At 39.8% G+C, this 15,677-nt stretch overlaps 1 protein-coding gene across 16 annotated transcripts in view; it reads left to right on the plus strand.

Moving 5' to 3' along the window:
• The window catches only part of LOC140686240 (trafficking protein particle complex subunit 9-like), a 164,423-nt gene that overhangs the window by 128,622 nt on the left and 20,124 nt on the right, over positions 1-15,677 (plus strand). For 3 of the 16 annotated variants that reach the window (XR_012059932.1, XR_012059931.1, XR_012059933.1), the window contains exons 2-3: positions 8,770-8,956; positions 11,434-11,708. Coding sequence is in view for 2 of the 16 variants with exons in the window: in XM_072939959.1 (XP_072796060.1) it covers positions 10,843-10,903; positions 11,434-11,567 (195 nt within the window). In the remaining 14 variants the exon portion in view is untranslated. Of the gene's footprint in view, positions 1-2,445; positions 2,534-8,769; positions 8,957-9,508; positions 9,538-10,842; positions 10,904-11,433; positions 11,709-15,677 lie in introns of those variants that run through there. The other 13 variants (XR_012059937.1, XR_012059936.1, XR_012059940.1 and 10 more) reach the window with 8 other exon arrangements.

Genomic DNA, 15,677 nt, shown 5'->3' on the forward strand with positions numbered 1-15,677 from the left:
CAGGAAAATAAGAAGAGATGGTTTTATGATGAAAGATATTTGAGGAGGTTCCATAGTTCCTATACCCATAATTTAGCATCAGCAGAGTCAGAACTGTTACACAGTCGCCCTAAACCAACGTTAAGCCACAGAATTATTTGTTACTTCATATATTTTGGGGTTTAATGAGATCCAATACTTATACATATGTTGTCTCCAGCAGCCTACTGAGAGATGACACAAAAGAGTATACAGGCAATAAATGTCTTCTTTGTTACTGATGAAGCCACGTTCTCCATGAACTTCAAGGCTATGGGAAAATGCGTGTCATGATACTGTGTCCCAGAAATACAGACTCACCCTGTCCCATGTAGCTCTGGGCCACAGCGAGCCTTCCCTTGAGAAGACCTGCCCTTTCATGCACAGGGCTTTCCTGACATGGAGCTGAGCATCCCGCGTGCTTCCCAATGGTGACCAACACTGGAGTGAAAGGAAGGGTTTCACATGCCCTGCTTGTCTCCCCGGACTCACACCTCACTCTGTTAGTGTAATGAGTGCTAGCTGTGGGCCAGGGGCCAGGGGTGTGAAGGGAGAAGAACCCTCCATGGCCCAGAGGAGTGGTTAGGAGACATCCACTCCCTCAGTTTAAACAGGTGGTTGGATGGAACATAAGGGTGCTCCCCAAGAGTGTGTAAAAGGAGAAATAAGGATTTTATTTGGGACTTAGGCTAGCCAGGAAACAGATAAGATGATTAGAGGGGAGACTTGTAAAACAATTTGATATTAAGTTGACATTTGTTGAACACCCAAAATGTGCTACATTCTTTTCTGAGCATTTTACAGAAATGAATCCTTCAATCTTCTCAACAAGCGAGTAAGGAAGGTTTGATTGTTATCCCAGTTTTACAGTGTGGAAATTGAGGCACACAGAGGGTAATTAAGTTGGCAAAATCACAGAACTAGTAATTGGCAGAGCTGGTATTTAAACCCTGGCTGTCTGGTTTTGAGGTTCCCAGACATGGGCTTTGGGTGTTTAGCATTATCGACATCCCTGAATCTTTATACCTCTGTGCATCAGTTAGCCTAGAAAGGACAGGGAAAGGAGTGTTACACAGGAGCTCATAGTCATGTCTTGCCGCTGTCCACGGAGAGTGCACCGTGATTGGCGTTAATTGACTTCTGGGCAGTAGATCTGTTCGTATAATAGAAATATAGTCCATTGAATTAATCTAGAAACCCTTCCTGCTCCGTTTCTGTCCATGCTTGCCATGTGACTGCCTGCCCGTGATTGGGCCGTGGAGGAGAAAATGTACTCATGGTTGAACTCTGATATTTCAGTCTGGTTCATAGATTCACGTCTTCGGTTACATTAAAAATTTAAGTTTCTGGTTTTCTTGCATCAGTGTCTCATGAGCTTGGTTAATGTGAAACCAGTCCATGGGAGCCCAGGGATGATGACGGTATAATTTCTGAGCACGTTGAGGCACTTCTACCCGTGCAGACGTGGCTGGAGGATGTCCAGCTTCCTCACTGATTTCCCCCAACAGCATGGTCCTCTCCCACCCCTGGATGTGAGGTTGGGAGCTCTCTGAGTAGGCCAGTCAGAGGCCGAGTCCACCAATCAGAAAATGATGAAGTACCTGGAAGTGGGTTTAATAGAAGACAAGGGCTTCCAGGTTGTCAGATGGGCTGTTCGAGTCCATTTGGTGAAAAGCTGTCCACTGTCTGTGGTTGAGCTACTTCTTTGCTGTTGAAAAGTCTGGAGTAGATGAAGGGATTTTAAAAAGCAGAAAGGAATGATTTCAGGTGGTACGTCTACACCGGTGAGAAGTGATGAATGACCGCCTTTGTGAGTCATAGACAGTCTTACAAACTTCATAAACCAGCTTTAAAAGCTCTTCCATCTGAGTGCACTTCATATGGGGTCCAGATCATCACTGGTCGCACTGTGAGGGCAAGTAACTGATAATGGCAGAAAGGACACGGAGGCATCAAAAAGGTCTCAGTCACTTTCCCTGTTTAAAGGATGCAGCACAGTGTAATATGTTTTAGCTGGTTTTTCACTGAAAAGTTTTTAGTGTTTTCTGGGACTCCCCAGTGCCCCAAGGTTCCATGCAGCTGGGTGTCCCCTCAGTGCAGCTCTGTCAGCGCTTGCCCTGGGCTGATGCGGTGTCACGGGGAGCAGGACAGTCAGCGTCCCCGGCTCCTCCAAGCTCCGTCTCCTCATCCGCAGAGCCGGGTTTCTCATCCGTGTCTACTTAGTAGGGTTGCTGAGAATCACACGTGATGCTTCAGGTGTGACTTTTGGTTGTCTCTGTGATTGGCATATAGTTAATATTTGATAGAAACACTTGTTTTTTTAGTATAATTGTAGCACCTAGATTGCAGTGGTTTTTAGTCTGCATTTTTTATAACTTTATTCTTATTTTTAAATATGCACTTATTTTTATTTATTTTTTTTTGGAGGTACTGGGGACTGAAGCCAGGACATTGTGCATGCTAAGCAGGTGCTCTACAACTGAGTAATACACACCCTCCTTTTCTGCACTTGAAGGTAAATATTGCTATACACAAAATAGCTCTTAAACACCATCATGGGACCTAGTCAGTGTATAGACAATTGAACACGTATACTATTTCAATAGGAATAAATGTTTTTGAGACATACATTTCTGAATCTGTTAATGTGCTTAAAAACGATCATAGGTAGTGATAAACACGAATCTTTGATCCAGTACTTCTTAGAGACTGTTTTGCCATCAAGGGAAATTACATTCTACAGAGAAGGCTAATTGGGTCTCTTTGATATTTAGATGGTTTAGCAGATGATGAAGGCTTTCAAAAGCTGACAGTTTTGTATTTTAAAGTAACTACAAAGTTACCTTCTACAAGTTGTAAGTACTAAGCTTGTGAAGTGCCCAGTAATCCAGGGGGTATGTGTCTGTGTCTGTGTCTGTGTCTGTGTGAACGTTGGTGTGTGTGATTTCAGGAAGGTAGAAAGAAATTCCATATAGACTTCTGATACCTTTCTCCTCCATTTCAAGGTGTTGGCATATATTTACACTAATAAATTGATATTCAGTTGTCATTTGGCATATTGGGAATAAGACTTTCTCATACTTGTTTCAGAAGGATTAGGGAGCATGAGCTTAGGATATGGGAGGAGATAGAGGCAGGGAGGTTCTTTAAACTTTGTGCAGAATTAGAAACAGTAACTTTTCTCTTTTCTTCTAAAGCAAACTGGCACTGAATTGTAACATACTATTACTCAGAATTGCTTTTCTGATCAGATACATGTACCTCAGATTTTTAAATGCAACATGAATGATGAAATGTGTTTTAGCAGTTATTTTTAAAAGTAGTCTCTTTTCAAGTAAAAGGCTATATCCTGTTCTTTCTTCTAGCGGTACAAGAAATTCTCATTGTTCTGTTGTAATGATCTATGTGCTTACTTTCTTTTTTTTTTTTTTTTCTTTAAGTGCTTTTTTCATTGTGGTTTGAATGAATGTTTAAAATTTCTGGATTTTGATCTTTAGAATATGCTGATTTCTCAGAACTGTTAAAAACCTGATTGTTCACTGCTCCTTGTTTGGTGGGGCACCCTATTGATTTCTGTTGTCTGTTAAAGAGTGAAATTCTTCCTCTAGCCTGCAGATCATTAAGTGAATGGTTTGCAGTGTGCCTTTAAAATTATTTGTATGCATTGAGCATGTTTGTCCAGTGAATTTTAAATTGACTCATTGTAATGACTTTGATTTGATTCTGTGTCTTTTGCTCCTCTCCACAAGAATTTGAATTCTCTGTTGCATTTTGTATACGTGTTCTTAACAGGGGAAGAAATTTTGCATTTTTTACAGAGGTGGGTTTTCCTATCCCCTCTGAATGCCTTCTAAAATTGATACAATAAAAATCAGTTATTGCAGTGCATAAATATTTCATAAATTATTTTTTGGCATAATCAGAAACAATGACCAAGAATGATAATAAAAAATACGAAAACCTTCCTTCCTTTGAAGAATAGAAATCAGGTAGTCAGGCTCCCTCATGCTTTGTGCCTGACACACTTAATCTCATGTCATTGTGTATCATGATTCGGAGATGGTATTGTTTCAGGTTTATAGATTTTTGTTTTAACATTTGTGTTGAATTCTTTCTCCAGGCTGATGTTTCCTGTTGGGTTTGTGGAAAGAGTAGAAGGGAAAAAAATACTTTGTTTTGTTTTCAGGAGGCCTGAGTTGATGGGAAAAGTGTTGAGGGTGGGCTGAGGAAAAGAGTGACACTCCCTCTCCTCCTGGTTGAAATTGATAAACAAAGAAATCAATTAAGTATATCGATATTTGACCAAAAGTAGTTAGCGAGCCCAAACTGGCTAGAAATGCACAATGGAAATTACTGAATTCAGCTTCAGAATGAGGTGCTTTACCAAGTAGAAGCAGCTTAGAGCAATCAGAAAATCAGTAATATGATGAGATATAAATGGAATATTATATCTTTTATTGCTGAAACTTTTCTACGTTAAGTTGTGTAGAGCTAAAATTAAGTTTCAATCACCAGGAGTTAAGAGAGTGAGTGGTACTGTAGGATCGTTATTCACGGATGTGCCTAGACCCTGATAGAGTGGCTGAAGATGGCAGGAAAAGACCCACATCCAGGATTTTCATCCTAGGGTGTCCTCCATAATGGTTCCATGTGGAAGCAGATGATTGGGTTAACAAATTGTAACACACCCCAGTCGCCTCTGAATTTTAAGAAGAAAAAATATGCTTTGATAGTGCTTTACAAGCAAGTTCCTGTGCATCCTCACTCCAGACTCCTTGCCTTAAAAAGCAGAGACAATGCTTTGCTTGTGTAGTTGAGGTTTTAGATAGCACTCTGCTGGTTGTAAAGCAAGGACCGAGACCCTCAGCTATAAACGCTGGGCTTGTGTGTTGTTAGATAATGTATTATCCCCAAAACAAGGACCTGGCTGGTCTGGTGGTCTGCTTTTTAATGAACATATCTAAAAGTGTATCTTGTTCCCCTCACCCCATGACTTCCCTAAAGATACACTAATCCTTTGTACTCATTGTGTATTCTACAATCTCTGCCTCATCCTGTCTTTCCCGAATTTCCTCCTTACTATCTCACAACTGTTAACGAAGTTTTCCTTTGATTATACCCTATAAATATGGGAGCATTTGAGAGGCTCATGGGGATGGCTCCCTAATCCCTCTCGATTTCTTGACTTTTTCCACAGAGCCTTGAATAATCATTCCTTGTCAGTAAGACTTCTTCCAGCCAGAACCCACAGTTCCAGGTGAGAAGGATGCAGGCTTTATCTCTCCTACCGGAGGCAGAGACAGAAGAGAATTGAGATATGCTCCCCCATGATCCCTTCCTGCCCCAGGTCTACTGCAGTTCACCTGCAGCCTTCTGGCCTCTGCTCAGAGGGCCTCTGTCCCAGGACTGACCTCAGCGTTTTCTTCCCTTGTCAATATTTCCTGTGCCTTTCAGAACTTGGTCTCTTCTCTGCAATTCAAACCTGGCAGATGTGATGGTGGTCAGCGTGCTGGTGGGCAGTCCTTTGGGGACCCCCAGGAGCCATGCTGATTCCCCTGAGTCTCTCAATCGGGGTTACAGAACAGTCGAGCACCGAAGGAAGCCCATTCTCGAGATGTCAACACAGCATTTCATCACTTTCATTTTATTTTTCAATTTTTGGTGGAGAAATTATTTGTAGTGAACTGTTCCAGATATTTGCCGCCTGCTTTCCTCATCACCATTCCTTGTTGTCTCTGGTGCTAGTTTTATAAACCAGGTTTCTTCTCTGGTCATTTCTGGCAGCTGGGCTTGCCGAATCCTTGATCTGTATTTGAAACAGAATGCTTCCTCGTGATGTCAAGGTGATTTTCCTATTTCTGAATATTTCGTGTACACTCAGCAACTGTTTCAAGTGAAATGCTCTTGTCCAATTTCGGTTAACTCACATTTGCTGATCTCCTGCTTTCATGCTGAGAGCAGTTTCTTTTTCCTCTAATAAAAGTTAGCAATTTGCATTTACTATGGAAGATACTGGCCCAAGGTCCTTTTGTTCTTAAGAGTTTTAATACAATTCACCCATTAAAATGTACATCGGTTTTTACTCTATGCCCAGAATTGTGCATCCCATTCAATCTTAGAATATTTTCATCCCCCCAACAGGAAGCCCTGTACGCATAAACAGACATTCCCATCTTCCCCATCCTCCCCCAGCCCCAAGGAGCCACTTTTCTCTCTGTGGATTTGCCTGTGCTGGACATTTCATGTAAATGGAGTCACTTCATATAAGTGGAAACGTCTATTGTGACTGACTTCTTTCACACTGAGTAACGTTTTCAATATTTGCTCATGTTGTGGCCTTAGTCACTATTCTATGCTATGCTATTGCTGAATAACATTCCACTCTATGGCTGGGCCCCACTGTTTACCCATTCATCAGGTGATACGCATTTGGGTTGTTTCTGTTTTTGGCTGTGATGAGTAATGTCGCCGTGAACACTCATGTGGTATTATTTATGTGGATATTTGTTTTCAGTTCTCTTACGTGTGTGCCCAGAGAGCAGAATTGCTGGGTAAGTCAGAAACGAAATGTTCAACTCTCTGAGGCCCTGCCAGGCTGTTTTCCAAAGTGGCCACGCTGTGTTACATCCTCACCAGCAAGGGCTGCGTGCTCCGCTTCCTCTGTGTCCTCTTTAGTGCTTGTTACGCTTTTTTTTTTTATTATACCCTATTGTAGTGAGTGTGAAGCGGTTTCTCCTAGTGGTTTTGACTTGATTTCCCTTACAGCTAATGCTATTGAACATCATTACATTGTGCTTTATGGACATTTGTATATTTTCCTTGAAAAATACCTTTTCAGATACTTTATTAACCTTTTAATTGAGTTGCCTTTTTATTGTTGAGTTGTAGGGTTTTTTTTTCTTCATTTTGAGATACAAATTCCTTACCAGATAAGTGATTTGAAAAAATTTTCTCCTCTGTGTTGTTGTTTCACTTTCTGGATGGTGCCCTTTGAAGCAAAGTTTTAAATTTTGATGAACTGCAATTTGTCTCTGTTTTCTTTGTTTCTTGTGCTTTTGGGGTATTATTTAAACTCTGAGGTATTTTATTTAAGCTTTTATATATAAAATAACTTAATTCTTAGGACCGTTATAGGAGATGGGTGCAGTTGTTGTCCCCAGTCTATGGATAGGAGACTGAGATGCAGAAAATTTCACTGAAATGTCAGTGTCACATCTACCTAGTGCTGTGGGATTTCAGACCCTCATGTTTGTCCCCAGCATTTGTGATCTTCACCACCATGCTCCACTACTGCCTGGAATCGTTAATGAAGATGACTTTCATTTTTTGATTTCTTGTTAGTTTGTTTTCTCATTGGGGACCTCATCTCCTTATTTTCCTTTCGGATATCAGTGTAGATTTATTTTAGGTCTCATGTAGGCAGAAGCATTGCTATCAGTTAACTTCTTTATTACTCACTCTCCAGTGATGATTGTTGCTAGTTGACCTAACCAAGTCATGCTTAAGTCTTTCCTGCTAATGACACTAAAAACAGTCATGACTTATAGAATGCTCAAAGAAAGTACTTGATTGATTTTATTTTGCTACCCAATCAAACCAATCAAGTAAAAACCCCAGTGTTGACACAGACTATAAGCCCTCCAGAATAGGATCACTGTCTTCCTTCTGTTTCATTTATTTGGTCACAGTGTCTGGATAGTGACTTGCTGTCCAGCAGTTTTGTGAGGATATGGTGCTCGTGAATCATTGTAAGCACAGAATTTTGACAACAGACTGTGTTGTTCATTTCACAAGGGAAAAGATAATATAGAAATACTGCTCAGATCTATTTTAAAATTAAGCTTGGAATTTTGAGAAGAATTCAAGAAACCATACAAAGCTCTTTTTCACTAATTTTAGATCTATCTTAGACACATATGGTTACATAGCAGAGTAAGTTATCAAGTACATTTGACAATAGGAGTGTAATATTGATTATTTGTTTTAGTTGAAATATTCTACCTGGAATAAAGTAATCAGTGCCCATAAATGAACAAATATGTTTGTATTTCTATGCAACATGGGAGCAGAGTTCATGTTTCTATATAATATGTATGACTGTGTGTTTTAATCTGTCTGTCAGTGTTTTTATAGTTTTTCAGCAATGTTGTAACTTCAGAATTCTTCTAACATATTCACTCCCGATACTACTGCAGTTTGTACTGTGTATCCTATCCTATGCATGGGATTCCACTGTCCCCTCAGTGAGGAATTTCCTCTCCTATTGAGCTAGTAGCAGAGTTAAAGGAACAGTGATTTCAAGGCCTTTGCTCTCCACGTGTTCGCAGTTTCCTGTCAATCACGATTTTCTCTTTCTTGTGTTTTCATTGTGCAATTAGAATTTTTGAAAATAATTATTAATATGTTTCACCAGTCTCCCTAGAAATTTGATGTGTTTGTGCTTTTCAGTTTTCAATTTATGAAAATTGTAAATGCAGACTTGTTTTTAAGTAGTCCTTTTTCACTAGATATTTGTTTACCTCTTTATAGTTAAAATAATTTTCCCCAATGAATGAATCGGTGTGCATGTTTTAAAAGATACTTTAGTTTTTATTTTTCTTATTCTAACAGGTATATTCGTTGTACAGAATTTAGAAAATAAGGATAAACACAATAATACCTTAAAAATGGCCTCTAATCTCACTTGTAGATACAGTTGTAATGTTTGAAATTGAGAATTACAAGTCCTCTCACTTTGTTCTACTCTTTCAGGTACGTTTTGGTTACTGAGACCCTCGAATTCCCATATGAATTGTAGCAGAAGCTAGTCAGTTATTGCTGAGGAGCCCGCTGGGATTGTGATCAAGACCACGTTGTATGTGTGCTTCACTCTGGGGAGCACTGCCATCCCAAGAATATTGTCATGTGATCCAGGAATTTGCGTGGTTTGTCTTTCCAGGTATTTAGGTCTTCTTTAATTTATTTCAGCAATGTGTATGGTTTACATAGTATTATTTTACTTTAATTTTTGCCTTTATACTGAGGACAATTGTGCAAGGTACCAAGATTAGAATTGTATTATAGCCCCGCAACTTGCTGCCACCATGGACGCTGTGGTCTCTCTTTGCCCTTTGTAAAATCTCGCACAAAATAGGACCTAAGTAACTCTCTCTTGAAAGAATGATTATATGATTGCTGGATGACGCTTGAGAGTCCTTGTGATGATGTCTTTTTCCCAGACTTTCCCCTCTTCTTAAATATGCCCTTTCTCTTCCTTTCCTCCAGCCTGGGTTTCAGCCTGCCTGTGGCATTGATTTTCCTTGTCTGTGGACTCTTCTTTTCACTAGTTCATGATAATGTTACATGTCGGCTGTGGAAACTTGCTAGATGTCAAGAAAGAGCAAATCCATTGCATGCTAGTATTTTTAGAGTGTGTTATTGAATTATCAATTGAAATTAAATCAGGCTGACCCATTGAGCCATCCCCTGAGCTCTTTTCGCCTTCCTACAGGTGATACTGCTCTCGTTGCTGCATGTGCCCTTCCCCCAGACTTAGTTTTGGAGTTGAGTAAATCACCATCACTGGAGCCCTCTCTTTAAAAGATGAAGAGAACATTTGCTCCTTCTCCCTGTTTGGGGACTTGGATGAGATGAGGTAACAGATAAAGAATGAAGCCCCACCTCATTCTGACCACTGCTCTTTCCGTTCATTTCTCCAGGGGAAGAGTACAATTCAAAAATATAAAGATTGTGAGCTAATGAAATATACAAGACAACCGATCATTTATTAAATACACTTTCATGCCAGAAACAAATGTATTATACACACAAAAAGCACATAAATTACGGTAGTACTGTGGTTACAAACGTGGGCCGAGTTCGAGTCCTGCTCTGGAGTGACAAGTCCTGTGAAATGGAGAACTTGTAGGTCGGCTTAGCCTCTCCCGGACTTTTTTCTTTCCTGCAGAGACAGGGCTCGCTAGTCATCCCTCCCCCGTAGAGGTGCTGTGGGTTGTAAACGACGCGCGTGGGCAGGCCAAGCACAGCTGCTCGTTCCTCGTAAGTGCAGGATAGCACAGCTTTTGCGGTTACGGCTTTATGATCGCACCGTGTAGACCCTCAGTGCTCCGAAGGGATGTCTTGCGGATTGGAGATGGGATTCTCACTTCTGTAAATACCCAAAGATTGTGTTATTGAGCCTTGCTGATATAAATCTATTCTTTAGAAAGTACATAATGTAGATATATTTTTCAAACATGCATGCTTTTTTCTTTTATTATTTATACTTCTACCCTCTCATCACGTGGTGTGACTTTTGATGGAATCCAGGAAACAGTCCTAAGCCACCTGCCTCTTCACACTTCTTCGTGATGGTTTTCTTCCCTGACTAGAAGAGGGTTTTGCATAGGAAATTTTGTTTGCTCCCCTTCTCTTGGAGTCTCCCTGTTTGTCTGCCCATCTCTCACCTGTCCATCTGTCCATTTCTCTACCCACTCATTTTTCTGACTTGTTCCAAGAAGCACTTCAGGCAGCTTACAGAAGAACAGATACCAAATAAACAGGTGAGAAAATGGGGCCAAGTTCACAAATTGAGGCTCGGAGTTGAGCCTGTGTGAGAGTTGCAGGCATGAGACACACGCCTCTGCCTTGTGACTTATAAGATAGACAGCATCAATGTGCCTGAGGCTCCCAGCACACACAGGGAAGCAGGGTTTGTGGGAGATGCTCACTGGCTGTGAAATAAATAAGTGGCTTAGGAGAAGCCCAGCCTTTCCAAATACTAAGACTTAGGAGAATATTTTGAGTGTCTTCCAAAATCTGAGTATTGCATCTTTTCTTTTTCAGAGTTTTATGTATAGTTGGTTAACATTCTATAACTGGAAATTTCTCCAAAACTGCTGCCCACGTGAGTCCCATGACTCGGGAATGGGGTGGTTCTGCTCATTGACGGGTGTTGGCCAGAAACGGAAAATGACAGCCTCAAAGGAGCCTGGGATTAAGCAGTTATGTTTTGTCAGTGCTGTAGATTTCAGAAAATGCTTTTACCGTTTCTCTCCATCTGAGGAAGCAGCGTGCTCTCTTCCCAGCATCAGGAGTTCAGGGTCTCGGGATGGTGGGGGCTGACTGCACTGCCGTAAAGACAGCTGAGCTAGTCACTGCATGTGTGGTGCTTTCACGTAGTGCATTTCATGTTTTTTAAAAGGTTTCAACATGTAGTTAATTAACTGAGTTAATTAACATTTAATAAATATGAGGCTTTTTTGAAAAGACAGTTATAGGCAGAATATAAGTTGTGAACACTTTAAAAATGGCTTCATTACTGAAATTTCAGTAAGGAAGATTCAGTTTATCTTATTTACGCCTCTCTTTAAAAGTAACAAAGAAACAAGACAGAAAAAGCAGAGGATTACTTCTGTTCTTCCTCTCGGCTTGCAGGTGCCCTCACCTCCAGTGGCATCCATCCAGACACCAGCACTGACACTGGCCGTGCTCAGAAATGCCTCAGCCCTGAAGACACAACTGACAAATGGAAGGGAGCCGCGTCCTGTTACAGCGGGTGCTCTCACTTTGTGGGTCCTTATGTAACTGCGTGGTGTTATTCAGGATCGCCCTTTCTACACTGTGTGACGGTGCTGCGGTGTCTCCTAGTTATTTGTTTCTGTAACTACTCATGTATTTTTTCCAATGTGTGGTACTAGACATCTAAAAATGCATTTTTCAGATGAAAAATAATGTGTATTTAATATAAAAGTCTGAAAAAAGAGTCAAAAGGGTCTATCCTGGTCCCAGTACTCAAAGATAATAATTAACACTTTAACATCTATTTTCTGTTCTTTTCATCAGTGTGTATCAGCTCTGTCATAAAAACCAGCGAGCACTGTGTGCCTGTTTACTGTGTGGAGACCTCCATTTTCCATTCGGCTTATTACACATTTTTCTACAATATTCTATCTCCCCTGACATGATTTTTAATGACCAGTATAGCATTCTGTTTTGTGGAGGCATCGTCCATTTTACTTTGTACTTAAGTAAATTCCAAGTATACTTAATTGAAATTCTGAAAAGAGAACTGTGGTGGTACCGAAAGTCCCCTACTTCCCTTCCCCTTTTTTCCTGAGAGTAAAAGCTGCTGACAATGTGGAGTATATATTTCATGACCTTTATGCCTTTGTCATATATATATACACACATACATACACGTATATGAGAAATCTATGTATATGTGTGTGTATATATGCTTTATTGAAAAATAAGGCCATACTATATGTTTTCTGTAGCTCGGTTTATTCACTAACGTATATATCATAGACCTCCTCCCACTCCAGAATCACCCGGTCCTTTCAGATAGAGTAAAGGGGTCTCCTGATGTGCAGGTTTGGTCTCTTGTGTAACGACACCTTTCGTGGGAGAGTACTGTGGACAAGGCCTTGGACCACGCTGAAACGCTGCAACTTTAGTGCCCACAGCTCTCCATGATTTACCGCATCATTGTCTTGATGGTGAACACTTAAGTTTTCTCCATTTTCCACTGTCAGAAAGGGTGTTTGACTGGCATCCTTCTTGTACAAACATTCCTGTGATCTTGTATGAGTATTCCTTTAGCTAAGGTTTCTGGAAATTTAGTCCTTGGATGTGACAACTTCATACATCACAGGATGCTTTCAAGTGAATCTTGAAATTCCTTCTCCTGTGGGGAATGAAAAGATGTAGAATAACTTATGTAACCAATTCTCTATCGCTGGATATGATTTCACTTCAGCATTTCTTCCCACCATTGTAAACAGTGCTGTGCAAATGTTCTGATGAGTACATCTTTTTGAACTGATTTTTTCTAAATGTAACGATTCCTAAAAGTGGAGTTCAGCCTGTGTGCACACACGTTTTTCAGAGTTTACATATCCATTGACATGTCATCCTCCAAAAGATCGCTCACAGTTTGTTGTCTCAAAGATGGACACTAGCTATAATATCTTTTAAACATATTTGCCAATATGACGAGCAAAATGATTTTCATTATTTTAGTTTGCACTTGATGACCAGTGAGGTTTTGAGCATTTTTCACTCATTAGCCATCTGACTTTTAAAAAGTGAATGATCCCTTTTGTCCTTTGCAAACATTTAAGTGGGGGAGCTTCTTGCTGCTTTGTGACAGCTCAATGTGTATTATGAACATTAACCCCTTGTCTTCATCAACATGTATCAGAGAGCTTTTACTTGTCATTTCTTGCCTTTCATTTTGTTCAGTAGGTTCATTATTGTTGTGGCCCAAAATAATCTTAAGATAGTAAATGTCTTCTTTTTGGGTTTTATTCTTAGAAATGCTTTCTTATAATGGTATAAATTTCTTCTGTAGGTTTTTTTAATCTCTAAGTTGGAGATGATAATGGTACTTGTTACAGTGAGGAGAAGCTGAATTGATATGAGCAAAGAGTTGTATTTGCTCTTATTAGTACTTTCTAATATTTACATCATATTCTGTAATTTTTCTTGTGGTCATTTTGACAGGAATAGAATTTGTTTTTTCCAGGTATTCTCTGATTGTAACAAGACAATTATTAAATTCATACTTTGCTTTTTAATTTGAAATCCCACCTGTAAAAAATACTTATGTATACTAGAGTCTCTTTTTGAGCTCATGATTTATTTCTGTCAATCTTACTTTCTTACTCTAGCACTATATCTTACATATTGTAAAAATTTATTTAATATATTACAGTGCGAATTTTTTGATTCTTTTTTCGATCCCTAAATTTCTTGGCTTGTATTATGACTTTATTATTCCTGAAGAATTCTAATATAATTTTTTCAAGTTAAAAAAAAACAGATAAGTGTTGTCATGGGATTTTTTACTAATTTTGAATTATCTTTAGGAGAACGTACATCTTTAAAACTGCTTTCCTCCATACAAAAGGTTGATGTCTCTACTTTCACACTTTTACTTTACCCCTCAGTACAGTCCTGTACTTTCTCCATGTACAACATGGGCATTGTTTTTGAGTTTATTCCAGATTATTGTTGATGTTTTTGTTAATTTTTTAAGTGAGAAATTTTTGCTATTATATTTTTTAACTGTTAAAACTGACACCTAGGAAGGCAGATTCGGTTTGTAAATACTCACTTTGTAACTTCTCATTTAAAATTGTAAGTATTAAGTACTTGTTACAGAATCCTTTCTTTTCTGTTTTTAAAAATTTGTTTCCAAGATTCTCAAAATGGTCATAGCTAAGTAGTATAGGTGGGGAGACAGATGGAGAGAGGTAGTGTGGCTCATGTACAAACTGTGAGCACTTTCATGGCTGCCTTTATGCTGGAAAAGCTGATAAACAGTCCAGCTTAAACCAGGGTGGCTTTGTATGCACTTGAAATCCAGCTTTCCTGCCTGTATGGTGAAGCCTGGTAGGCGTGGCAGGTAGATGATCAAGGTCGAATGGAGGTTATTGGCTGCACAGAGCACTGTGTCTGAGAATTGGAGACCATCGCCATGGGATGGTGCCAGGAACAATGCAGAGGAGCTGGGGAACCTTGTGTTAAGGATTTTCCAGCCCTGGGAGTGGGAATATCAGACTCTGCATTCAGATCTGAGTTTGAATTCATCCTCTTTAGTTTTCTTGTCCTCTGACTTTTGTCAAGCTATATACCGTCTTTCACTTCCTGTTTTCTTGTCTCTCAAATTAGGAGAATTACATCCTGCTGCTAGAGTGTTTGATCAGGTTAAATAATTTGTGTCTATAAGATGTCACATACAGTCACAAGCTCAGTGAGAAATGGGCTGTCGCCTGTTCTTCTGCAGCTCAGTGCTTGACAAGACATGGGGGAAAGCCAGTCCCTAATTTGTGTGTGATGCAAGTAGGAACAAAATTAATGTCTTGCCTTTCCCTAGCAGTATTCTTACAGCTTTGCTTCATTTACTTCTTTCCTCCTTTCCTTTCCCCTTTCCCATCCTCCACCAAAAGAGCCTCTCAGAAAAATAGATTCAAATTACTTTAAAGGTTGGCTCATCCTCATGAAATGATAGTATCATAAAAAAAACTGTGCAAATCCCAGAATATATTTTATATGATTTACACACACACATGTGCGTGCAAACACACACACACACAAAATCAGTCTACCTCCCACTTACAGAGGGAGAAGGTCCACTTTTTCTGAGTTTTCATTCACAGAGAGTGAGAACAATGTCTCTTACACAGACTTTCACCAGGCTTCGTGCATGGTGTTTTTAATTGAATTTCTGTTTGTGGCCATAGATATAGTCTCCTAATAGAAGAGAGAAAGTGGAGACATAGACATTCCGCTGAGATATTGGTGTCATCATATTTTAGTTGTAAAGGACTTAAGACAGCATAGAGTCGCAACATTTTATGGGTGAGAATCCATGATGTTGTAACTTAGACAAGAACCTGGGTCTTCTGCCATCTTGTCCACGCGGGTGAAGAGGCAACTGGGCAGGGGATAGTAGGGATCCTTCCTGCTTCACTTCCATGTTCTTGCTAGTTTTCATTTCAGCTGCCTTTAGTTTATGTTCATGAGGCCACTCATGGGAAGGTCACTCTGTCCTGATAGATTGAGTTTCTTATCAGCGAAAAGCTCTGGACCCACTCATATTTCCCAGAGTTTTCTGCTGACCTGCTGACACTTTATATAATTGAGACCTAAGAAACTACTGAATATAAAATCCT

This window comes from Vicugna pacos, chromosome 16 (assembly GCF_048564905.1).
Source record: "Vicugna pacos chromosome 16, VicPac4, whole genome shotgun sequence".
In the NCBI taxonomy this organism is placed as follows: domain Eukaryota; kingdom Metazoa; phylum Chordata; class Mammalia; order Artiodactyla; family Camelidae; genus Vicugna; species Vicugna pacos.